Source organism: Drosophila yakuba, chromosome X, assembly GCF_016746365.2.
Source record: "Drosophila yakuba strain Tai18E2 chromosome X, Prin_Dyak_Tai18E2_2.1, whole genome shotgun sequence".
In the NCBI taxonomy this organism is placed as follows: Eukaryota; Metazoa; Arthropoda; class Insecta; order Diptera; family Drosophilidae; genus Drosophila; species Drosophila yakuba.
Window position 1 is genome coordinate 6,450,085 of NC_052526.2, and position 23,107 is coordinate 6,473,191.

A 23,107-nucleotide genomic window follows, 5' to 3' on the forward strand; every position below is an offset into this window, starting at 1 on the left:
TTTTATTGGTTCGAAGTATTAAAAATGTCCATTTCGAAACCTTTCTTGCCAAAAATGTAGATAATTTCATCCACTTAATCACTCATATATTAAACACATGGTAATTTTCCGAAAGGTTATTTGAAATATGGTTTATTCAATAATATATATTTTTCTTTCAAATATGCAGACACATAAAAATGTAGAATATATCTTCAATATTGTTATTGGTATAATGTGTCGAACAGCTATGCATCTTAAGGTTTCAATTTAATTTCATAATAATATTTTGTGGCTGTGTTTAAATTTTATGTTTGTTACGTTTATTTAGTTTATTACATATAGATTTGCTTCAACATTACAACGACTTTGGTTTTGTCTACAATTAAGTTGGTGTTGCCTTCTGTCTCGATTTTGCGATCGATCGCTTTGTTGCGTTTCAATAATTTGTTTATCTTACGATCTAGAGCTACGAAAACTTTGTTTGTTGGTTTGTTGCGTCGCGTCTATCGCGTTTCGTCGTGGGCTCGTTTACCTTTTTTTTTTACCTTTTTTACCTTTTGTTTTGTTTTGGATTGTTATCTATAGTTCCAATCAAATCGTCACCGTTTAACAATATTCGCAGTATTCTACACAGATGTCTAATGCTCGTAGGTCGACTAATATTTTATATGCCAAGAGAAGTATCTCTAAGCTGCTTCTTGTATACAGATACATATGCGTTTGCCTCGCTTGTTTTGTTTTTGTCGGACTCAATGAAAATGCTACCCTACCGAGTAGTACTGCGCTGTAATTCGCCACTAAATATATATTATTCATACTCCATATAGTATATGGTAGTTTAACACTTGTATTTTGCAAATTGGCAACATTTGAACAAAGAAAACGTCGTCTCTATTTGGTTTTTTAATTCTTGCAACATCGAAACCGCACCGAGGTTTCACTAAAAATCGAACAACTCATCATCTCATCATCTCAACGGATTATGAACACGGGTTGAGGTTGGATCGCGTGGTTAGCTTATAGACGTACTGGAGGAGGGTACGTTGGATTCGGGTCAGGGAGGTCAAAGGGGTCACAAGGTCACAGGGTGACGGGGAAATCGGTTGAGGTCCGAGGCTACGGTTGCTGGGGGTTTTGAGGTCCTACCCGATAGTATCGTTATTTAAAGTAAGTCACTTAAGCAATTTCTTCTTGGTGTACGTTCTCTACTATGGATAGTTGGTGTTTGGTTTACATTTCGATATTGCCTAGATACAATTTTAGAATTATTTAAGTTTAAAGCGTTTCCTTGCTCTTGTTTTTGTTTTTTATTCTTGGTGTTTGGGTCGTCTTCATCGATCCCTCCCTCAATGCTCACGTCGTTATTTTGATTTTGGTTCGTTCTTATTGATTATAACATCGTTGTTTATGAGTTTTTTGGTGGTCAAATGACTGCGATGAGGCCTATTGGTGTTTGTTTGTTGCTTTTTGCTGTTGGCTTTTGTGCTTTGGCATTCATCTCTTCCTCCGCTGGCTGCTCCATTGGACTGCATTCTCCAATCTCGAATTTCCAATCTCCATCTCCGATATCCACCTCTGTCTATATGCTATAAAAAATTCAACACAAGAGGCGCGGAACTTTGTGCGCCCCGCGCCTCCAAGATCAAAACATATCGTATCCCCAGTGGGATGCACATTCATATTCATATTCGGATTCACCTTCGTTTTTGGGGGCCACTAGGTCGCCGCCCAGTCGAAGCCAGGCTTCGACATATTCCATTTGAATTATCGTATTATAGGCTAACTATATAAAGTACTAGATCACGCACTTACACACATTCTTTTTTCGTCCGTTTGGGATCACCCGCTAGTGCTCAGATGGTGGGTGGAAGGTCAGGGGTCAGTTTCGATTTAATTCAATTCGATTCGATTCGAGTGGGTGGTGGGTGGTTGGGTTGTTTGGGGTTTGGGGGTTGTGTGAACACATGATTACTTATTGTTCTAACTGGGAGACGGGACGTGGCTCCCTCTTCTCCGTGGTGTGATTCAACTTTCCGTCTTGGTCGTCGAGGCGCTTTTATATAAGGCTATGTTCCAAAGTGTTCGGTTTTCACTCAGTTCGTTGAGGATGTGTAGTAACATAACTCAAGTTGAGAACCAAAAAGCAAAAGCGTTCAACAAACATGCAGGGAAAATAAAAAATAATGTGCTTTTGTGTATCGCATATAAAATGTTTTATTTTTCTGTATAAATACAAATATAATTTGTGTTGTTTTTTAGTTTTGTATTCGTTTTTCAGTTTTGTGGTTTTTTCTTTTCTTTTTTTTTTGCAAGATCAAGATGAATAACAATTTAAAGCACTTACAAAAGCATAAAGTTAAATAAGATAAAATAAGGGTACGTTTTAAATATATATTACTCAAATTTGCACAGTAATCTAATTGATTTATATATTTCGCTGCTGCTGATATTGAGTTGTTCCTTCCTGTATATTTCGTATTTATGATTTAGCTGTTGGCTTTTATTTTGAAATTTTTTAATTTCTCTGCAGCGCCCAAGGTACTGTGCTTAAATATTGCATATATAGTTTGATTCCGCTTCAGCGTTGAAATAATAAACTTAATCAAGAAAACACTCGTGCATAGACAGAGAGGGTGTGAGAGAGAGTGAGAGAGAGAGAGAGAGAGAGAGAGAAAGAGAGAGAGACAGAGATGGGGAGACTGGGTAGAGAGACACAGACACACAATTAATGTATAATTTCTAAAGTACAAAATTTCTAAATACAATTTTTTCGATCATTTGAAATGTAACACAATGGGCAATCGCTATAAATAATCATCAATATACAATTAAGAATATACACACACAATCACTAAATTAATGGGAAATTTAACGGGGAAGGGGAAATCAGAAATTGGCTGCTAGAGATATAGATCTGGATCTGGATCTGGATCTGTCGAGCTGTAATCTTAATTTTCTTATTCCTAGGGACGACACGCTTAAGCGCTTCTTAGCTTTTTCTTTAACCTCTAATCTGTTCTCTTCTCATCTGTTCATTTCTTTTCTGTTCTGTTCGGTTGGCGTCTCCGCTGTTCTGTTCTGATCTGATCTCGTTTGCATCTGTTCTCATCTGTTCCTATTACTGTTTCAGTTTCAGTTTCTGTTCTCGCTGTCACTCGAATCACAATCAACGCTTTTTGTATCATTATCGTTACGTGCTTACTGCCTCAGTTACTCCTCTAACTTCTTCTCTTTCGATTTTGTCAACACTTACTACACTAAAAACTTGATTTGCACTCCAACCGGTTACCCGTTTCCGTTTCCGGTTTAAGTTGAATTTGGTGGAGGTGGACTTCACTTTTCTGAAACTTTATCAACTTTCGCCAAAACTAGATTCGAAATTTACCGATTCAAATTTAACGTGCTAGAACTAAATCTCGCGTCGTAAATGGATTTTTTCAACGATTCCCAAATGGAAAGCTACAACTATTTTTAAACTTGCGAAATGTCATAAGAGTCGATTAGTAAAATTTAAAGTTAAGCAATTTTGGTGGTTTGTAACCAACGCAATACAAGTAAATATTTTTGTCACAAGGCAATGTTCTCATCTAAAGCGAATATTTTCAAAAAAGTGAAATACTATCAATGCCGTTTCCGCCAAATTCAAGCGGTGTGGAAGAGGGAACGGGAGTTATCATTTTGTTGCTGCGATCCATCTTAAAAATGTGTTTTTTTTTGGGGAAACTGCTGCAGTTCCGCCCAGATTGTATCCTCAACTTCCGGTTCGGAGGTTCTTAAAATACTACTACATAAATATGCCTGGGTTTTGGGGTTTCGGGTGGTGGGGTTACTGCTTTGCGTGTGCAGGGAACACTTACAACATAAAGCGAGACAATAACATACAACTAAGCATTACACACAATTACAAAAAGTATATAGATTACAATTATTAAAAAAAAAAAAAAAACGTAGAACGTAGAACGTGGTACAACAGTAAAACATAGTCGAGGGTTTGGGTTTTGGGTTTTGGGTCTGGGACTTGTGGCGGCTGGTTGACATTATAAATGAAATCCACTTGTGGTCTGTGTGCGTGTTGGGGGGGAAGGAAGGTGGGTGTCGGGGGGGTGGGCGTGTCAAGGGGGCGTCGCGACTTAGAAATTCATTTGTCATGTTTTGCGCGGCGGTGTCGGTGGCGGCGGCAACGCAGGCGCATGGCTCGGCGGTCGCAAACCGATCATGTCTTTGGGAATGTTTTTGAATTTTGCTGAAAGATGACGGGACTGGTGAGCAACTTGAGTATGCCTGGACGCGGTCGCAGCGGCGGCGCCGGCTGCTGCATCTTACCTGCTCCCGCCGGAGCAGTCGCCTGCTCCTCGCGCTGCTTTTGCTGCTGTTGCTGCTTCAGCGAGTCGCTGTAAAAGTTCGACTTGCGCATATTGCCGCCCAGCCCCAAGCCGATCCCGCCCAGCAGGGCGTTGATGTTGCCGTTGCTGCTGCTGCCGTTGCTGCCGCTGGTGTTGCTGCTACCGCTGCCGTTGCTGCTGCTGCTGCTATTGCCGATGCCGATGCCGTTGTTATTATTGTTGCAGTTGACCACCGGCAACGGCGGCTGCTGCTTCGATGCGTGCTTGTTGCCGACGACCATGCCCACGCCCATGCCTAGGCCCATCCCAGTGCCCAAGTCCGCCAATGGCGGCGTCAGTGGCGTCTTACTCGGAACTAAACTTATGCTAGAAATTGCTGGTGGTAATGGAGATCTTTGTGAATCGTTGCCAATTTCGCCTGTGTACCTGGATGGTGCGATAAAATAGATAGACACATATAGACGGACACTCTAGCAGAGTCTCTCGGAGAGTGTACTCACTTTATATTGGTGTACTCGCGGCCAACCTGCAGGCTCTGCTCCTCGGCGCGCTTGCGGGCGATCAGGGTCTGGATATAGTGCTGGACCGCATAGTAGACGAACTTGTATTGCGCCTCCGTTTGCACGAGACCAGAACGCTGCGATCGGACCATCTGAATGGTGCGCTGGATGTCGATTTCGGTATCCAATCCTGTGAAGAAACACATACGAAAAGGAGCTTGAATGAGGCTCAAGTTCTTGACCGCACCTGAAAACATTCAAACTTACCATTGCGCACGATCTGGTCGAGAATCATGTCGATCACAATGAAGGTGCCAGTGCGTCCGATGCCCGCCGAGCAGTGCACACAGATCGGACCCTGCAAACGAGTCATGGAAGAAGAAGAAGTATTTGGTTAAAGCCAATGATGCCGCAAGTGTGATGCAAGCCAAACTTACCGGTTTCTCGCCCGCCTGAGCCAGGTGACTCTGACGCGTGTTGACATCCTGCAGGAAGTTGAGCACACAGCCCGGATCGGCGGGCACTCCGTGATCCGGCCACACCTGGAAATGGTAGTGAAAGATCCGGCGTGCTGGCTGATCCCGCCACGAGACGAGGAACTCGCGCAGCGTGTAGTCACTGGTCGAGTTCTCCGAGACGCACTGTATCCGCGCATGGCCGAACTGCTCCGTTCTACCCTCGTCCGGCCAGTAGCGGGCGCACTTCTCCTTGCCGCGCTCGTACTCCTTGGTGGTCATGACGATCACGCGCGTGTTCTCCTGCCACACCATGTTCCAGAAGTCCGTCACCGTGTTCACTTGCTGGGTGAGCAGGCAGCCCTGGGTGGCGATGTACGTCTTGAACATCTCGCGCTCTCGCTCGCGTTCCCGCTCGGCCATCGATATGGAGACAGCTCCGGACGAGTCGTTCGAGTGTCTCTTTAGCAGGCCGGCCAGACAACCGGCTGTGCCGCTCGTGAGATTGGTGGGTGTGCCGGGTCCGTTGAGGCTGCTCACTCCGCTTGCACCTGACGATCCTGGTCCGGAGCCAGAGCCAGAGCCAGAGGCCGAGCCGGAGCCAGAGCCGGAGGAGGGCGAAGATGAGGCCGAGGATTCGCTGCGCTTGTGCTTGCTCAGGGAGTCCGACTTGCGGCTGCAGGTGGCACAGTTGCTGTACGGCAGAATGGCGCTTTTGACGGCGCACTGCACGCACGTCTTGTTCAGCAGCTGGCAGTTGGAGCAGTTCCGCTGCGTCTGGGCCGCCGTGCAGGCGGGGCACGAGGGCACCGAGCTGTTCAGGCTCTCCGACGAGCTGCTCATGTTGTACAGGTCGCCGTCGGTGGGCAGCCGTATGTAGTTGGCATTGATGTACTCGGCTCCGGCCACGCTGTGCTCCACGTCCAGCAGCTTGACGCGCGTGTGGTCGTCTGAAAAGCAGACAGGGAAATGGGTTTCAGATTTGGTATGGCATTCCATGTGTAGACCACTATTTCTACTAGTTTGGTCAAACAACCGACTGTTTTAGGACGCAAATTCGGCAAAAACGGCTTTGGCAAAGGGAGTTTTTCTCATAACTTGGCCAAAAATGGTCGTTAAAATGAGGGAATAACAGTTTTGAGCAGCTAATTACCCTTGCTAATGAACCCTGTCACTTTTTGACGGATTTGGAAAAATTCATTTTTCGATCAATTTTTGCATTTCTTGTAAGGGGTCGTTAAAATGAGGGAATAACAGTTTTGAGCAGCTAATTACCCTTGCTAATGAACCCTGTCACTTTTTGACGGATTTGGAAAAATTCATTTTTCGATCAATTTTTGCATTTCTTGTAAGGGGTAACATCATCAAAAATTGCAAAAAATTTGAAAAAAATATAATTTTTTTCTAAAAACACAGTTTGATAGGAAATTTAATTACGAACTCAACGAGGTATGACATTCCATATTCGGACCAATATTTTGAATGCTGTGATGTAAATACTGATATAAATATTCACAAAAAAACAGAAAATCGATTTTTAGCAAAAATTCCATATTTACGATTGGTAATTTCGGTATAACTTGGCTAAAAATGGTCAGAAAGTTAAAAGAATTATTTTTTTGTACTCCTAATTACCAATACTAACCAACCAAATCACTTTTTGACCGACTTTGTTAAAGTAATTTTTGGCCAAGTTTTCGCGTTTTTTGTAAGGGGTAACATCGTCAAAAATTGCAAAAAATGTGGAAAAAATTTTTTTTTTTTTTGAAAACACAGTTTGATTGGAAATTTAATTACGAACAAAACGAGGTATGACATTCCATATTTGGACCAATATTTTTAGTGTTTTGGCGAAAAAACTGAATATTTTATGACAGAAAATCGGAAAAAAGACCTTTGGGAAAATTTGAAATTTAAGGAAGGGCGTTTTCATCATAACTTTAATTAAAATGGTCACATAGATGAAAGAATTACTGTTTTGAGTAGCGTGTCAGCAATGCTATCGCATAGGCTATAAAATGTGAAGAGCATTGAGTGGTCTTCTATACTCACATGGCAATATGTTGCGGTAGCGGTTCTTGAGGCGGTTCTCCTGTTTGTAGCCCTCGTTGCGCGAGAATGTGTCCCGACTGTCCTGCTGCAGCGATTCGAACTCCTCCCAGAAACCACCCTGCAATCGAATACAAACACGTGGTTAGTTCGTGCCATAATCACCGACTCAGAATCAGAATCCGACAGGGAACTCACCTTGACCAGCTGTTCCACCCGGGCATTGATTCCGGCCGCCGTGATTCGCGTGGCGTTGAAGGGCTGCCGCAGATGCACCACGGTTCCGCACGTCTCCACCATGGGATTACGCTTGTAGTGATCGATCAGTTCCGACAAGGTGCCAAAGGATTCTCCGCCGCCGACGTCGTACTTCTTGTCCTGCAATAGGGGGAGAGTACTGTAGTGTAATCGTGGCATTTGAATGGGAGGACACGTGGAGTGGGTGGAGGGTGTCGATCTCCGAGCTCGATGGAGCGTCGAGAGATTAGCTAATAAAATCGAAAACGTGACTTCAATGTCAAATGGGAAAAAGGCCAGCTAGACATGTAAATGGCATAATTGCAGCCGCAAACCGCAGCCCGCAAACTGAAAACAGCAAAAACCGAGAGCTCACGGCTAAAGTTGTAGAAATAGTGGAAAAATTGTTTGGGGCGGGGGAATTACGCTGAAACTGGAACTGCACTGCTTGACCTGGTTGAAGCTCCTGCCGCAAGCAGTGTGCCCGTGCCGAGGCAAGTCAGGCATGTCTCGCAATTCATACAGTAGGCCCTCGATAATGTAGCTAATAATATGGCAGATGGCAAAGTGCGTTTAAAAAGGAAGAGATTGCAATTGATTTTTATAGTTTTCTCTCCACTCCGCCCGAGGAGCCAACGTAGGGAGGCTCAACTGTAGAATTTATGTGCACATGCGACTCCTACAGTCGAGTCGAGCCAAGGTCGCGCTATGAGGAACTTTATGGGCAGTGCGACTTTGTTGCTGCACTGCCATCGATTTGCATTTGCATTTTGCACCCTGCGAGGGAGGGGCGACTACGAAATCTGGTTGGTTGATAGGTTTGTAGTTGGTTTGTTAGTTGGGGTTACGTATTCAACATACCTGCCATCGAATCATGACATGCGTTACTTTGTCGTCCGTGCGCACGGAAAGGACGAAGTCGCCAGGCTTGCTCTGAGATTCACGGACGAGAAACGAACCATTCTTGCCCCGCTCCAGGATCAATTTTTCCGCTTCCTTTCCGGAAAGATTGCCATGAAACCATCTGCGGAGAGAAAGAGGAGTGTTATGATTATTTATATTCGTAGATATCAGAGTTTATGTATATGTTTGTATGTATGTATGTATGGAATTGTGGCCATTTTTACCGATCGATGGCGCATCCACTGAACGAACTGAGCGATTGACTGACTGACTGACTGAGTGCTCGACTGGCGACTACGTGAGCGCTCAAAATGCAATTACAAACTATACGAGAAGCGCACAAAAGCGCAAAATACTAGAGCCAGCAACAACAACAACAACAACAACAACAACAGCAACAGCAACCGCAATACCAACAAAAAGCAGCAAAAGCAGCGCCATACAATTCGAATACGGACAGGTACAGTCGGCACCCGGTGGGTGGAACTGTGTGGACGGCCTTTTCACTCACTGGCCCTTTAATCGATTGACTTAAAGTCAACTTATGGCACCACGCCCTTCGAAATTGAAAGTGTAAACATAGTTTTGAGCTTTCGAGGGCCCACAGAGAGAGGGCTCACTGTACGTATATGTGCTAAAGCACACCAGCAAAAGTTCGAAGAAAACAGTCAAATGCAAGGCGACAACTGCAATAACAACGGCAACGGCAATAGTGGCGAAAAAAAAACACGCATACGCCGTGTGGAAAAGGTGGAAAAGCGCAAGTTGAGTCGAAGCCAGCCACTTGGGGCCGGGACTTATAAGTCTACCCGTCTGGCCTGCTCAGCTTAGTTGGCTGGCTTGACGGACTTGAGATTGTCATCGCCATGGCAGCAATTGGCAGCGCATTTGTGCCATGTGACACAGAAAAAGGCGGCTAAATTCAGCTTGAGCTCAAATGGAGCGCTCAAATATTAGCCCTCTGATGAAGCAAACTAATCAAATCATCTCTATACATCACTTCGATGTGGAAGACCGTTGGCCTACACACACACTGGGCTGGGTTCATTGGATCCAAAATGCTTAGCATAAATAACACTGGCCCAAACAACTTGCTCTGAATGCCATTATAGACCGCGTGCTGCTGTTTTGTGCTGGGCATCTCTTAGCCCGCTTTCGAGTTCGTCGAATTCGCCGTTGAGCAAACAAAACGCACAAACAAACAAAAAATACGGAATTCGAGCAAAAATCTAGAAGCAATTGACAACATTGAGTTGTCCTTAAGCCGGTTTCAGTTTAGTGCCTGGGGTCATAGATATCATAAAATATGTCAATCGATGCGGCGAGAATATGGGTGGCGTATCGGGGTGTGTGGACTAAAACGACGTTAAAACTCATGTATAATGTATGCGGCAGGTGCTAGGAGCCGCTACACAGAAAACAATACATATGTAATTGTCAAATGGTAATTGTCTCCTCCGTGAAGCAAAAGCAAAAGCAAACTAAACACCATCAACATTTAGCCATGTTGCCATGTTGCGAGTGATCACAGTTTTCGTATTGGCGATTTTGAATAAAACTGCTTTCTGTGCATATTGATTTGCTTTAGTCAGCGAAATCTATTCATCTTCCGCCTGGCTATTAATAGAAGTCCATGTAGAAACAATTAACATTACATTAGAGCCACAAAGTGTCTGTCTATCTGTCTGTCTCGCTCTCGCTCTCGCCCCATTGGCCATCTCGCTCGCACGCTCTGCTTGGCAGCTTGTTACAGATTCAAGGTGGCCAAAAGCGAAGCCGATCGGCTGGTAGTGATAAGAATGAGTTTAATGGGTTTTTTTTTTAGCAAAACGGAAGTTATAAATCTATTACAAGCAGCTCAGCTATACACTGTTATGCGCACTGCTTACACTGAGACACTGCTTGCAACCAATCGTAAGCTTCCTAACCTTAGGTTAATTCTATCAATAGTCATTTCTAGGCAATGGTAACAATTTCTAAAACTAAAGGCATCCAATTTCCGTTTTCCGTTCGAACTGCGCATTCTTTGGGATGATTCAACACACATATGTACATATACGAATTTGCGTATGGAAAGGTTCTCGAGTTATTTGCATAAGACAATTCACAGTTTTCGGACCACATCTATTAGCACATTGGCGTATTGTTTGGGCGCTCGTTTTGTTTACGATCGTCGAGTAAAGATATGATTTTTTTCTTCGATTCGTGGACGCATCGCCCTCTGCCGTCTGACCCCGTACAATCGAGAGTTGAACTTAGCAATTATCGCTGTCCACATCGATCATATCTCTGGTATCCTTTGTGTCATTCTGTCGAACTGCAAAACTGCCAAACTGTGTCTCCGCTCCACCCATATCGATATTTCGGTGTTGATCTTTAAATTTAGCACTGTGACGATAATACAACGCAATGCAAATTACTTCTGCTGCGCTCTCACTCAGCGCATTTAAATCGGGCAAACTGGGGGTTAAAAATACTAAATACAAGCAGTTGTGGTGGTACGTCAGTGAAAATTTCACACCTTTTTGCATCATTTACAGTTACACTTACAGCAGCGAATGCGAATACGAATACGATTACGAATGTGGCGTATTTACATGCGGAGGAAGCTGCGCGCCATTCATGAAAGCGCCGCTAAGGTCAACAAACAGATTTACATGCACACACACACACACACACACACACACACACGAATATGTGCAGCTTATTTGTACGCAATATCCGAATACATATGTGTATGTACGAATCCCTGAGTGTTTTTTAGTCGTTTCGTTTGTCACAGGTTTATTTTGCTTTTTGTGTGGCAACGCACCTGGAAAGGCGGCAGCGAAACGAGTGGTATTGGGGTTACGATGGGCAGCGCGGAAGCGGGGGAACGAGGCCTTCGTTTAATTTACTTAAAACTCGGAAAGTGAGAAAGATGCTTATTGAATAAGCTGCTTGCCCATACCCTCACCGCCCACTCGCAAGCAGTGCGTGGCACAGTAGTCTGCAGTACAGTCGATTCAAAACATCTCATATTCATGAACGAACACTTGAAACTGTCAAAAAGGAAACTAAATAAACAAAGTCGAGATGGTTCATCGCATGGCGGAATGGAATCGTAAAATTTCCATGGAGTTTTCCCCCTTCAATTGGGCCTTCCCGCTGAGAGCATCTTGTAGTCGGCGGGCGGTGTGAATTTGCACAAATTAAATGCGTTTATTTGATCGGCAGCAACAGCTCACGTTTGTGCAACGGAACAACAAAAGGGAATTATGCAAAACAGAAGGCAGCGCGCAAAATCCATTACGGGAAAAGCAATTTCATAAATTGTTTATCAGCCTTACGGCTTGAAGGAAAACCATTGGAAGATTAATAGTGCCAGGAGGCAGAGGGCGGAGCATTGTTGACCTAGTGAAGTGACAAGTGAAATCCGGAAATTAAGCTATTGATACATCATTTTCTGCTCATTTGGCATGGCGTGCGTTTTAGGACAATGCCAAAGGGATGCTGAATACCTTAAAGAGCTCAGCGTGAATTAGCATCAAGTTAACGAGCCAATCAACACGCCCACCGATAATCAATCCGTTGCGATAAACAACCAAAAAGCGGCTGCAGTACCAATCCGAGCTCAACGAAAAGTCAAAGATAATTTATGGGACACAATAGTCCAACAGATACAGATACATATACATATACATATATGCGAGTGATCGTAAACATTCTGGCGGCACTGTGCGAATCGAGATCGCCAAGACGGGGCCAGCCCACACAAACAATCGCACGGCACATGGCACATGGCATGGATAAACACCAAGATTGGACATGGACACGGACACGGAGTGGGATGGAATCTTTGGGGAATGTGGACGGCGGACGTCGGACAGTCTAGCAGCGGGACATGGGTAAACATTCCGGGCGTAAAGAGTGAAGAGATAATACGGATCTGGCAGATACCAAGATACGCTGTCTGCAGTGGGCAATTCGACGAACTTTCCCGGTTCTGCAAGTGCGTAATTTCGCTAGGGCATCTAACCACTGGCCAATAACTCAATCTTTTCTTAAAGCTCTAAGTGAAAGAACCAATACCGCAGCACGACTTGACAACTGGTCAACTGTGTGAGGGACAGTATCTGAGATATGTGACCATTTTTGAGTGGCGATCTGAGCATTCCACTCCCTTCACTTGGCAATCGAGAGTCGGCATTCGGCACTCGGAAATTCATTCATATTAGAACGTCAATTTACGATTGCTTGTTTTCGAGTCGAATGCTTTCCGTAAATATTTACTCATTTTGCGTGGCAGTTCTGAACACATGACAGTATGTGCTGCGCTGTTTTTTGCTTTGTTGGTTTTTGCTTTGTTGCGCCGTCAACTGGCAGTGATTGCCTGCCTTATTAGGGCTAATATTGATGGGCAGCAGATTGGCTTCAGGCTTCCCTCGAATCGTTTACTACTCTGCGGCTTGTGGACTGACAGGCGGGGCATTATTAAAGCGCTATATCTGCTACGGGGTATCGTTTAGTTCGCAGCCTGACTGACAACTTCATCATTCGCACTGTGATAACAATTAGTGGATCATTTCGCACGCGCCCCAAATCAGCAGATCGCTGCTCTTTTTCAAACACACCTGGACCTGGACCCATTGGAGCTGTTGTTGTTGTCGTTTTGGGGCGACCTTACGAACTTACGTGTAACCGTGGAGCTGGACGCGCATGGTGGCCAGGAGGGACAGTGTGCTGTTCGAGCAGCTGGCCCCGCCGAAGGCGGCTGGGAACTGCGGCGGGGTGGCTGTCCAGGAGGTGGGCGTGGCCGGGTAGGAGGCATAGTTGGCATGGGGGCTGGGTGTGAGCCGGTGCAGCGATTCCGTCGACGTGGACGTGGAGGCGGCGGCAGAGGGTTGGGCGGACAGTGGACGACGTCTGCGCTGCAGCCGATTGTCCCGATTTTCCCGATTGCATTCGCCAGCAGCAGTGCTCTTGGCCACGCCCCTTATGATCTGGGCCAGCTCGTCGTGGGTCATGCAGTTCTTGCAGGCCGGCTCCTGGACCTCCGGAGCGGGCGTCCCTGGCGGGGTGACCTTGGCTTTGCGACCCTTGCTGGCCTTGAACTTGCCGCTCCTCTCTCTTCCCTTGCTGCCGTAGTGCGCCTGTATGGCTCTTTCGTACTCAAAGTTGCGCTGCTTGTTGTACGCATTGTTGTTTGGCGTATTGCTGTTGTTATTGTTGATGTTGTTGATGTTGTTGTTATTGTTGTAGACATGTTTCTCTTGCAACTTGTGATTGACCACATTGCCCAGCGAGCTGGACAACTTTTCCAGGCATTTGTTGAACAGCATTTTCTTCACACTCGTTTTCTCGCACACACCAAAACAAAAAGAAGCTTAGATAGTAGTATTCCACTGCGGAAAAATGCGTCTCGACTGGGCTGTTTTTTTTTTGTTTTGTTATTTTTTTATAATTATTTTCTGTATTTATTATAGTTTGTTTTTGTTTTATGTAACAACTTGCCCACACAGATACGCGCACACACACGTACACACACGGAAAGCACAAAAACTAGAATTCTTGTTTTGTTGCCGCTGTTTGTTGTGCTTCTCTGTTTGCTTTTTATTGATCTTAGTCAGCTCGATTAAAGGGGAAATGTCTACAGTTTGTCAAATAGAGTGCTGTTTACCCCGCATTCGTTTATTATTGTTCGTTTATTGCACAATCTTCTTGAGAGCCAGCAACAGCTTCTTCTCGTACGACTTGACTTTGGTGGCCTTGGCCACGGTGGTGGTGCTAGTGGTGGTGCTAGTGGTGCTGCTGGTGGTGCGGATGGTGGGTTTGACCTCTGCTGGGGATGCGGCCTGCTCGTCGAGTCGCGATTGTGCCGCCATCAAATGCTCCAGGACAAATGTGGCTGAAGGCATAATTTTCGCGCTTTGCCTTTGGAGAACAAAAACACTCGATGGATGCTACTTGTTGGGCGCCAAATAGATTTGTAACGAAACGTAACGAACTGCTTGCCGCTCGACGACGACGAACGGCGACTGCTTGCGAGCTGCGCTGCGCTGAGCTGAGCTGCTAACCCGTTGGATCACAACTCGAGAATGAAGCGCCTGCTGGCGAGTCTCAAGCTTTTTGCCTCGGATTCCAAATCGGAATCGGATTCGGAATCGAAATCGGATTCTTAACGTTGTCTCAGCGCGACTCCTCTCTGTGCGATTCAATTCTTCCGCTCTCTCTCTCTCAATCTCAATCTCAGTCTCAGTATCTCTGCGATGGGAGCTGTGGCCTGGTGCTGGTGCTGGTGGTGTTCTAAGCGCTGGGGTATGAATGAATCTGAATCTTGACTGGCTGCGGACGGCGCTTTTTGTTTTTAAATCCAGCCGGCGCTCTGGTTAGCCCTTCCTGCCGATCTCGTGGGTGGGGGTTTTTATTTATGGGCTTTATTTACTGCCAGCGAGCCAGCCGCAGTCACAAACAGCAAGTATACAAAATAAACAAAACGGAGCGAAAGACGTAACTTTGCAATTGATTGGCAGTGGGTGTGTGCACTGCTTTTCGTTGGCTCCTGTTGGCTTCAATTGTGAACTGCTTGGCCCCGCAGCGGGAGCCACTTAATTGCGGCCATCCTGTGGCCGCCACTTACAGGTTATTCAGAAAGCGAAAGCACTTCGCACTAACATTGTATACAATGACACTTTTACTTTTCATTTACTATTTTACTTTCAATTAAGTGCTAGTGCCAGAACACTAGTGCTAACACCTAGAAAAAATGACGGCTCAACTCTATGCTGATTTAAGTAATGACTGTACTCCTGGATGAATCACGGATTTCATCGCAATCGGAATCCGTATCATACACATTTCGAAAAGCAAAACACATAAGATTAATTCCAATCCGAAAATGGTCATTTCGTGATATGAGTGTGTTGTTGGCGGCTTGTAAGAAAGCAAATACAAAAAGCGCTTTTAGCGCCGTCCGTTGCCTGCCACCGGAAATGAAACTGAAGCCGCACAGCAACTACTGTGGCGGCCATCTAGGCAAGCAGCTGGATGGCTGAGGAGGCTGAGGGGGCAGGTGGGCAGGTTGGGCAGGTGGGTAGGTGGGAGCTAGAAGCGGGCAATGCCAAAGCTCTCTTACAGCGCAGGCGCAGACGTCAGAGGTGCGAACGTGCGCAGAATAACTTTTTTTGGGCCAGCAAAACAGAATTGGACGACGTGCGACAGCCTGCGAACTGCGATTTGCGATCTAGCAACACTTAACTTCCAGCCTTAACTTCGTATCCATGCCTTCCAACGATGACGAACTATATATTTTTTATTTTTTTCCTACATTTCGTCATTGGGTTTTCGCTGGAAACCAACTAGAACTCGATACTCAAAGCACATTCAAAATCCACTCAGTGAAAAATGTCCCCAAATTGAAAATGCTCAACTCGAACCAGTCGGGGAAACCCCATGTCGCTATGCATGCATCAATGCAAACAGGATGCTCCAAGCCAGGTGGACCAGATCCGTGGAAACCACATGGCGCCGCTGGGCGGAGTTGCGTGTCTGTTAAGATAATTATTAGTCATTGCAAAATTGCATTGCCAAATGCAAATGCAAAACGAGAAGTGCAGAAAAGTGAGCGGAGATGATTTAAGATACTTGCTTGCAATCGATTCAAATAAGAGCTACCTAATTTGAAGTTCTTAGAAATACAAGCGACAAGTCAAGTAGATTCAATTCATAACTAACTTATAGGTAACTTAGGCAGTTTAGAATTGACATTGACCAACAGCATAGCCAGCTTGTTTACATAACGTATGAAATGATTAAAAGTGAGTGAGTGCCCTGCCCAGAAATAAACTTGATCGGTGCCAGATCCCAAGTCCAATCCTGAGCTCCGCGACCTTGGCTATCCCGAAATCGTTGCTGGAGACCCAGGCCGCATTTGGGCACAGCCAAACAAAAACAATTTGTAGGTGCGATGGGGAGTGGGAGGCAAGAAATAAACATAATTTATGGCCCAGTCGGAGGCGGGGGATGGTTAGTATGCCGGGCACACGCCTATGTGCCGACCACTGATTGTTCTCCACTCCGAATTGGGATTGGGTATCGGCACCCAGGCACCCAGGCACCCAGGCACCCAGCACCCAAGCAGCTAGAGACCCAGGAATGGAAGCCCACAATCCGTAGGTGAAGCGTGCCAGCGCAGGGCCGAATGTCCGGCGACAGCTTCTCGAAATGGGTTAGTCAGTCGCCAATTGGCAATCGCAAATCGATTGTGGGTCGATGCGGGAACCAATCTATCTACTCGCACAGACGTGTTCGCACTAAATCAGCCCAAACAGAACAAACAGAACTTTTTGCGGCGAATGCCAGAGTGTATAGTTTATGGGCCATTATATCGGGCATTTGTGAGCTGAGGGTATATGGTAGGTTTTGAAATGAGCACTTTGAGAACCCCACCCAAAAAGGGGTAAATCAAAAATAGACGGGAAGAGGCAATTAGGAGAACTACTTATAATATTTGCAAATAATTTACAAATCATAAAGTCACCGCTAAGTGGGCGTGGGCAGCATTAGTCAGCTGAAATTGCTGAAGTTGCTAACAAGGAAACATGCTGTTTTCTCACAAAGCACTGTTTTTGGTGTGTTTTAATATTCACGAATATTCAAGCATAGGATAAGATAGGATTGTATCTTTATTCATATCTCAAAGGCTAGTAAGACGAACTCAGTTTTAGTTGTAGCCAGCTGGGCTTCCCCATAGCAGCCGAGATTTATGATACTGCTACAGTTTTACCATGCTCCGCCAGCCAAAAATATCGCCCGAGATTTACGATCAGTGTCGTAATTTATATTATTAGATGGAATACTACGTGAGTGCGTCCATGTAACAGTTTTTTCTAAGCAAATCAGATCTCCAGCTTCGCGAATAGCCGGGGACTCACGAGCTACTGAGTTAGAGCTTGGTGGCGTGGCGGAAAAGTATTCCTTTGGATTTGGATGGATTCTTTTGGTTTGGTCAGTTCGTTGGCCTGTCCCCAGAAAAAACTTTGATTTTCTTGCCGTGCCGACGAATCAATCCCTCATCCCCATTTATTGACTCGAATCTTTACTCGTTTTTGTGGCTTTGTGGCTCTTTGTTTTGGCGATGTTTTGGCGAGGGATTTACCTGAATATTTAATTGCGGGACAGACGCATTTGCGGTTCGTGCCGGGAGCTTTAAATTGTCGTGTGCTGGGCAGTTTAGGATACCAAATATAATGAGGAATCATCCCGATCATTGGCGTACAATCTACATATCTACATATACGTGCGTTTAACATTTAATTCAGTTCGTGGCATTTACAAAGGGAAAGCACATCGCAAACAGTTGAAAACGCAGTTGCAATCAATGCAATGATAGTGTAGTTGGAAAATATTAATAGCTAAACATCAGTGGGTCAGGTGCTACGCGATGCGATGCGCTGCTGGTCATGTAAATGTAGTGCTCGAAAAACCAGTCTATACCACTTATTTTGATCTATTTGCCAGAATCGAAAACGAAGTTTACCCATAAATTAATTACACTGGTTTGGATTTTGCGGGGTTTGACTGAGAATTGTGATCATCACATCGGAAGCCCAGTTCAGCAGTCCAAGTTGATCGATTAATATCTGATGTCGATTAATTACAATTAAGGTACAATCAGCAATGGGAATTAGAAAGATATTATAAACAAGCAGTAGGTCTACTTTGGTGTGCTTTACTTGGAGCGGTACAGTTGTGCGCTCCATCTATCAATCTATCAATCAATCTATCCCATAATCAGAGTATCTGGCGGGGATTATCCGCTTCACATGCAGGCCATGGTGATGCAGTGGGTGCAATTCCACTGCTTGTGGAGCATGTGACGAGGATGGGCGCAGGAGGATGGATGAGTACATGGATGAGTAGACGTGCGTGTTTGCACAATCCAATTTAAAGCGTTTGTGCACAGGGAACACCGTTCGCAGCCGTTGCTTCATTTGAAAGGGACACCCATCGCCTCGCTCTAATCTCTGCTATAGTTACCTAAACTCCTAAAGTTGGAGTAAGAACTGCATGGGTATTTCAGCTATGCAATTTAGAGCAAATTGAACAGTTCATGCCACGGCACATTTCTTCAAGTGTACCCTTTATAGGCATTTATTGCTGCTGCTGTTGTGGCTGATGCCTTAGATACAGATACAGATCCGGATACAGTGGAGGTTGGGGTACAGATACAAATACAGCTACAGATACAGATACAGATACAAAAACAGCTACAGCTACAGCTAAAGCCAGAGCTACGTGCACGGCATAATTTATAAACCATTTGTAGGCTTGTCTTAATGGCGAAAATTGAAAGCATTTAGCATTTGAGGCACTCGAGAGCGGGACAAGCGGGACAAGCGGGAGAAGCGGGATGGATGGGCAAGGGTGAACCCAAAGGGGTTGCACCTGGGGCTCAAGTGGGAAATGGGGGTAGGTGGGTCGCCATTACCCATTACTAACTAGAATCCACTATCCACTACCCAGTATCCATTAAGTATTATCCAACACAAACACAAACAATTCGAAGGCCTAATTGACGATTGTCAGATTGTCAGATTTGTCTTGCTCCTCGACAGATCGACGGAGCTGTGGAAGAAAGTGCGCGAAACTAAAGCAATTTACAATTATCTTGCAATTAATTGCGGCGATTAAGTGGGCAGGTGAGCAAACAGCAAACAGTGCACAAAAACAAGCTAACCGCATAACATCGAGTGATTTGCAATTCGGTTGCACTCCAATCGCCGTTCTGACTCGATCAAAGGTCAAGATCAACGTCGAGAAATGTAATTGGAAATGGGAATGGGATTCGCAATGGAAATGGAAATGAACATGGAAATCGGGTGGTGAAATGTCGCGGGAATGTGGCTGAAAGTGTGGGAATGTTGGAGAATGTCTTGGCCATTCCATCGCTCCCTTCACATTTCTCCCTTCGCAAGAGTCTTTCCCCATCAAACCGAATAGAAATTCCCGATTTTGTAAACTAGCAAGCCATAGATGGAACTAATATACCCCATTCTATGCACATTAGCTCGGCCTGCGAGCCCCACGGAAGGCAGACGAATTGATTTATAAAAAGCTGACCGCGTAACTTTCCACACCCCATAATAAACCCACTTTTCGGACGATTGACGTTCTCAGGCGTAATGCATGTAAATATCCTCATGATCAACCCCTAAAAATATATATAATTATGATTGCCTTCGATCGAAGGCAGCACTCGTTTGACGTCACCGCCAATCAAACGATTTTTGCGACTCGCAAATCGATTGTAAGCCACACAACATACAACACCTTCTTAGGCTAAAAATAAACGCGGCTCGGATCGCGGCGCTTTAAAAATAAACCAGAATCGAAAATACAAATTAAAAGCGTCACCAGCTTCAGCCAAGGATAAGTGGCTGCTGGAGTGGAGGGCAGTGGAGGGCAGTGGAGGGGAGTGGAGGGGAGTGGAGTGGAGGGGCTGCTGGGAAACCAGGTGAAACAAAGGCGAGTTCAGTGGTGGACTCAGAGTCTAAAGGTTCTGCAAAATGCTTCCAGTTCAATGGGTAGCATAGTTTTCGGTTCATTCTTGCCTTTCATATGTATTGATGTATGGATATATGGATATATGGATGAAGGGATGTATGGATGTGGTGTAGTTTTAAGCACTTTGCTTTGTTTGATTGCTCGAATTACTTCCACTGCTTCGATTCTATTGCTCTCCGGTGCCCCATCACATTTGGAGGGGCGTCGGTGGGCGTGGCCGGTCGGGGTGACTGACCTGTTGGGATGCGGAAAATGCAGCACACAAGGCAACACAACAAAACACAAAACAAAACGCAGAAGCAGAAACAGAAGCCGAAGCAACAGCGGCATTAAGAAAGGAGGCAAGGCGACAAACAAGAAGGAACGATGGAAAGAAAGAAAGACTGAAAAAAGGGGCCGTAAAATATTTGATAATACGATGGCCTGGGTAAACGGCGGGCTCAGAAATATTAATAAGCAAGAAATACAATAAATATCGACAATATTTCGCGCGTGTGGGTTGAAAACGCCAGTGACAAAGACAATGAATGCACTGCTTGTAGCTATGGATGTGGATGTCTGTGTGTGGATGTCGATGTGTGTGTGGGTGTGGGTGTGGGCGTGGTGTGTGTGGGTGTCTGCGTGAGCAACAGGTGTGTGGGTGTCCGATTTAAGTAGAATTAGAAATTATTCACCCACAAATCTCATCTCGTCTTGAAACTGAGTTGCGTATCGGAGACAATCCACATCCAAGTACCAGATTCTCTACGACACAGCGATTCATTGTGATTTCAAAAATATCAGTTATATAGACTGGTTATAAACACCTTTTTTACTACTGGAAGTCCAGTTCTCAGTCCAGTGCTCATATAACGAGCAGTCCTCTTATCCATTTCACGTTTATTCTCTTACTTGAATAATAAATTAGTAAAGATTTAGTGGAGCTTCGATCACTGGGGTTTTAAGTACTAGTTTTTGCGTAACTCTTCAGTCTGCGGTTGTTCGAGAAGAGATACCTATCGCAGGTGCCCAAAATCCCAACTCTACTATATCAATATTAATTTCTAAGCCATTTGATACATACGAACTGAACTGTTTGCTCCAAAAAGGAACAATAAAAGAGTTGGGCGAGTGACAGTGAAGGGGGAGAAAGGGATGCTAAGTTTGGCCCTGGCCCACTTTCCATTTCGATTTCAATTCCCAGTCCCAATGGCAGTCGCATTCGCAGTCGTAATCCCGGACCCAGTTCACAGTACCCAGTACCCAGTGCCCGATAGCATTTGAGAAAGCCTGATAAGCAGAGTGCTCGAAACTGATGTTTGGACTCTCGAGTGCTCACACAAGATCGTTTGTAAACATGGTGCGTGAATAATAATCCGACCTGAAAGCAAACAAATACGATTCGTCCTTGTGCAAAGCGGAGTGGAACTAATGTAGGTCATGGAAGACTGTTTGATGAGAGCAGTGAGAACAGGTTGTCCGTTTTGCTGGTGACCCAATTTAGGTGAATCTCTTGCATCCGCTGACGTCAGTTCGTTTCTGAACGTGCGAAATGGGTTAGTCTGCCCATCGGGAGGGAACTCCAAAAAAAGGATTCTGCTTGCATCCCATTTGAAGCACATTTAATAGAACTAGAATGATTACATCACTATCTGTCTTTTCAGAGTACCGAATGCAGCCGCAAGACCAGAGGATCTTCTCCTCCTCCGTCAGAAGAGCAAAATCAACTTGGGAAGAAGGCAATCGGGGTAAGTGTAAGTGTCATCTATCGCCCATCAAGCGCTCAAAAAAGCCAGTTGCCATGTCCTACTATTCGCGACTCACCTTTCCGTGGTGGGCTCGGCGCAGATCAGCGGCTGCTTGAGTTCGATTGCCTGGCCGTTCTTCTCCTTCAGCTCGCCATTCTCCATGTAGTATTGTACCAGTTCCGGCAGTGTGGCGAACTTTTCACCTGCAAAGGGAGCGGAATTCACGGGCGTTAATTGGGTGACCGAGTGGGGGGAACAAGCAGGGTTAGGCATCAACTTACCACCGTAGAGATCAAAGAAGTCGCCATTGTTTTGGATTTTGATGTGGGTCACCTCGTTGCCGCGGCGCACGGAGAGCGTGAAGGCGCCCGGATTCGAGGAGGAGAGGCGGGCGAGGAAGGAGCCGTCGAATCCCTGCTCCTGCAGCAGTTTCTCAGCTTCGATGCCAGATATCGTTGGGTGGAACCATCTGCGGACGAGGGGAAAACGGATTAGGAGTTAAGTCAACTGTCGCTGTTGCCCCGGTGGGCAAACATATGGATGGGTGTTGTCAGCTGCCACTGTGCGAGTGTCGCCTCCAGTGGGCATCACTGGGCAGCAGTGGCAGCATGGCAGGTGCAGTGGGGTGTGTGTACATCCGCGCAGTTGCTGGTGCAACTGTCACTGGTTACCGCACTGCTTACGCGGTGGGCAACAGGCTGAGGCTGAAGCAGTGCACTCAGTGGCAGATGCAGTGGCAGCGGCAACGGCCCCGCTGCATCCACCCGTGCGCCCCACACTTCAGTGCACTTTTTATCTCAGCAGTTTTTGTTTTTTGTTTCTGTTTTTCTTTTTCGCTCTGCCTTGCTTTTGTATCTACTTATACATATGTAAATAGCCCAGTTGGGAGCGGAGCGTGCGTGCGTGTGTGTTTGCGAGTGTGTGTGTCGTTTGTGTGTGTGTGTGTGCGGGACTGCGTGTGTGTGTGTGTGTGTGCGGAACATTGTCGTATTTCCTATTGGATTTACCTTCGCGATGACATTTTCTTATTGAATGCACACTTAAAAAATAAATAATGGTGACACTTAACGGAAAAAAATGAAACTTATGAGTAGATGCTTTGTTTAAACTTATTTTTACAGTTGGTTGGTTGGATACAAAAAAAAACTATTTTTTTACTGGGCTGTGCGGTGTGGCCAGGCGACTCAAAAAAAAAACTACAAACTGCCAGACAAAACGGGTGCAGATCTCGGGCGAGCACCTAGCACGGACATCCACCACCAACATGCGGCCACTTAAAGATTCGATTTTCAAAATGTTTAACACTTAGCCCGCTATTTTCGAAACGTTGTGCCACACTGTCTGAAATTTCGTTAAAATTCGAAGTT

General features: G+C 45.4%; 1 protein-coding gene across 5 annotated transcripts; it reads right to left on the bottom strand.

Moving 5' to 3' along the window:
- Nucleotides 1–104: 104 nt before the first annotated feature.
- On the bottom strand, nucleotides 105–22,904 carry LOC6524451 (tyrosine-protein phosphatase corkscrew). 5 transcript variants are annotated; one of them, XM_015190219.2, is made up of 11 exons: nucleotides 22,748–22,903; nucleotides 22,022–22,209; nucleotides 21,817–21,943; nucleotides 8,428–8,590; nucleotides 7,528–7,707; nucleotides 7,333–7,450; nucleotides 5,263–6,230; nucleotides 5,093–5,183; nucleotides 4,826–5,015; nucleotides 4,306–4,751; nucleotides 105–4,225 (listed from the first exon to the last, which is right to left on the bottom strand). In XM_015190219.2, the coding sequence occupies exons 1-11, from the start codon at nucleotides 22,759–22,761 to the stop codon at nucleotides 4,128–4,130; spliced, it is 2,583 nt and encodes an 860-aa protein (XP_015045705.1). In that variant the 5' UTR covers nucleotides 22,762–22,903; the 3' UTR covers nucleotides 105–4,127. The 5 variants fall into 5 exon arrangements, with proteins under 5 accessions (XP_015045705.1, XP_015045708.1, XP_002100309.1 ...); XM_015190222.2 differs by having other exon boundaries at nucleotides 105–4,751; nucleotides 22,748–22,904; XM_002100273.4 differs by lacking the exons at nucleotides 21,817–21,943; nucleotides 22,022–22,209; nucleotides 22,748–22,903 and adding an exon at nucleotides 13,144–13,888.
- Between the last annotated feature and the right edge of the window lie 203 nt (nucleotides 22,905–23,107).

Coding starts and splice junctions, on each gene's coding strand:
- LOC6524451 (XM_015190221.3), bottom strand. CDS start 13,790: ATGCTGTTCAACAAATGCCTGGAAAAGTTGTCCAGCTCGCTGGGCAAT. Junction 5,016..5,092: donor CGACCAGATCGTGCGCAATG/GTAAGTTTGAAT, acceptor GTTTCTTCACAG/GATTGGATACCGAAATCGAC. Junction 4,752..4,825: donor CGCGAGTACACCAATATAAA/GTGAGTACACTC, acceptor CGCACCATCCAG/GTACACAGGCGAAATTGGCA.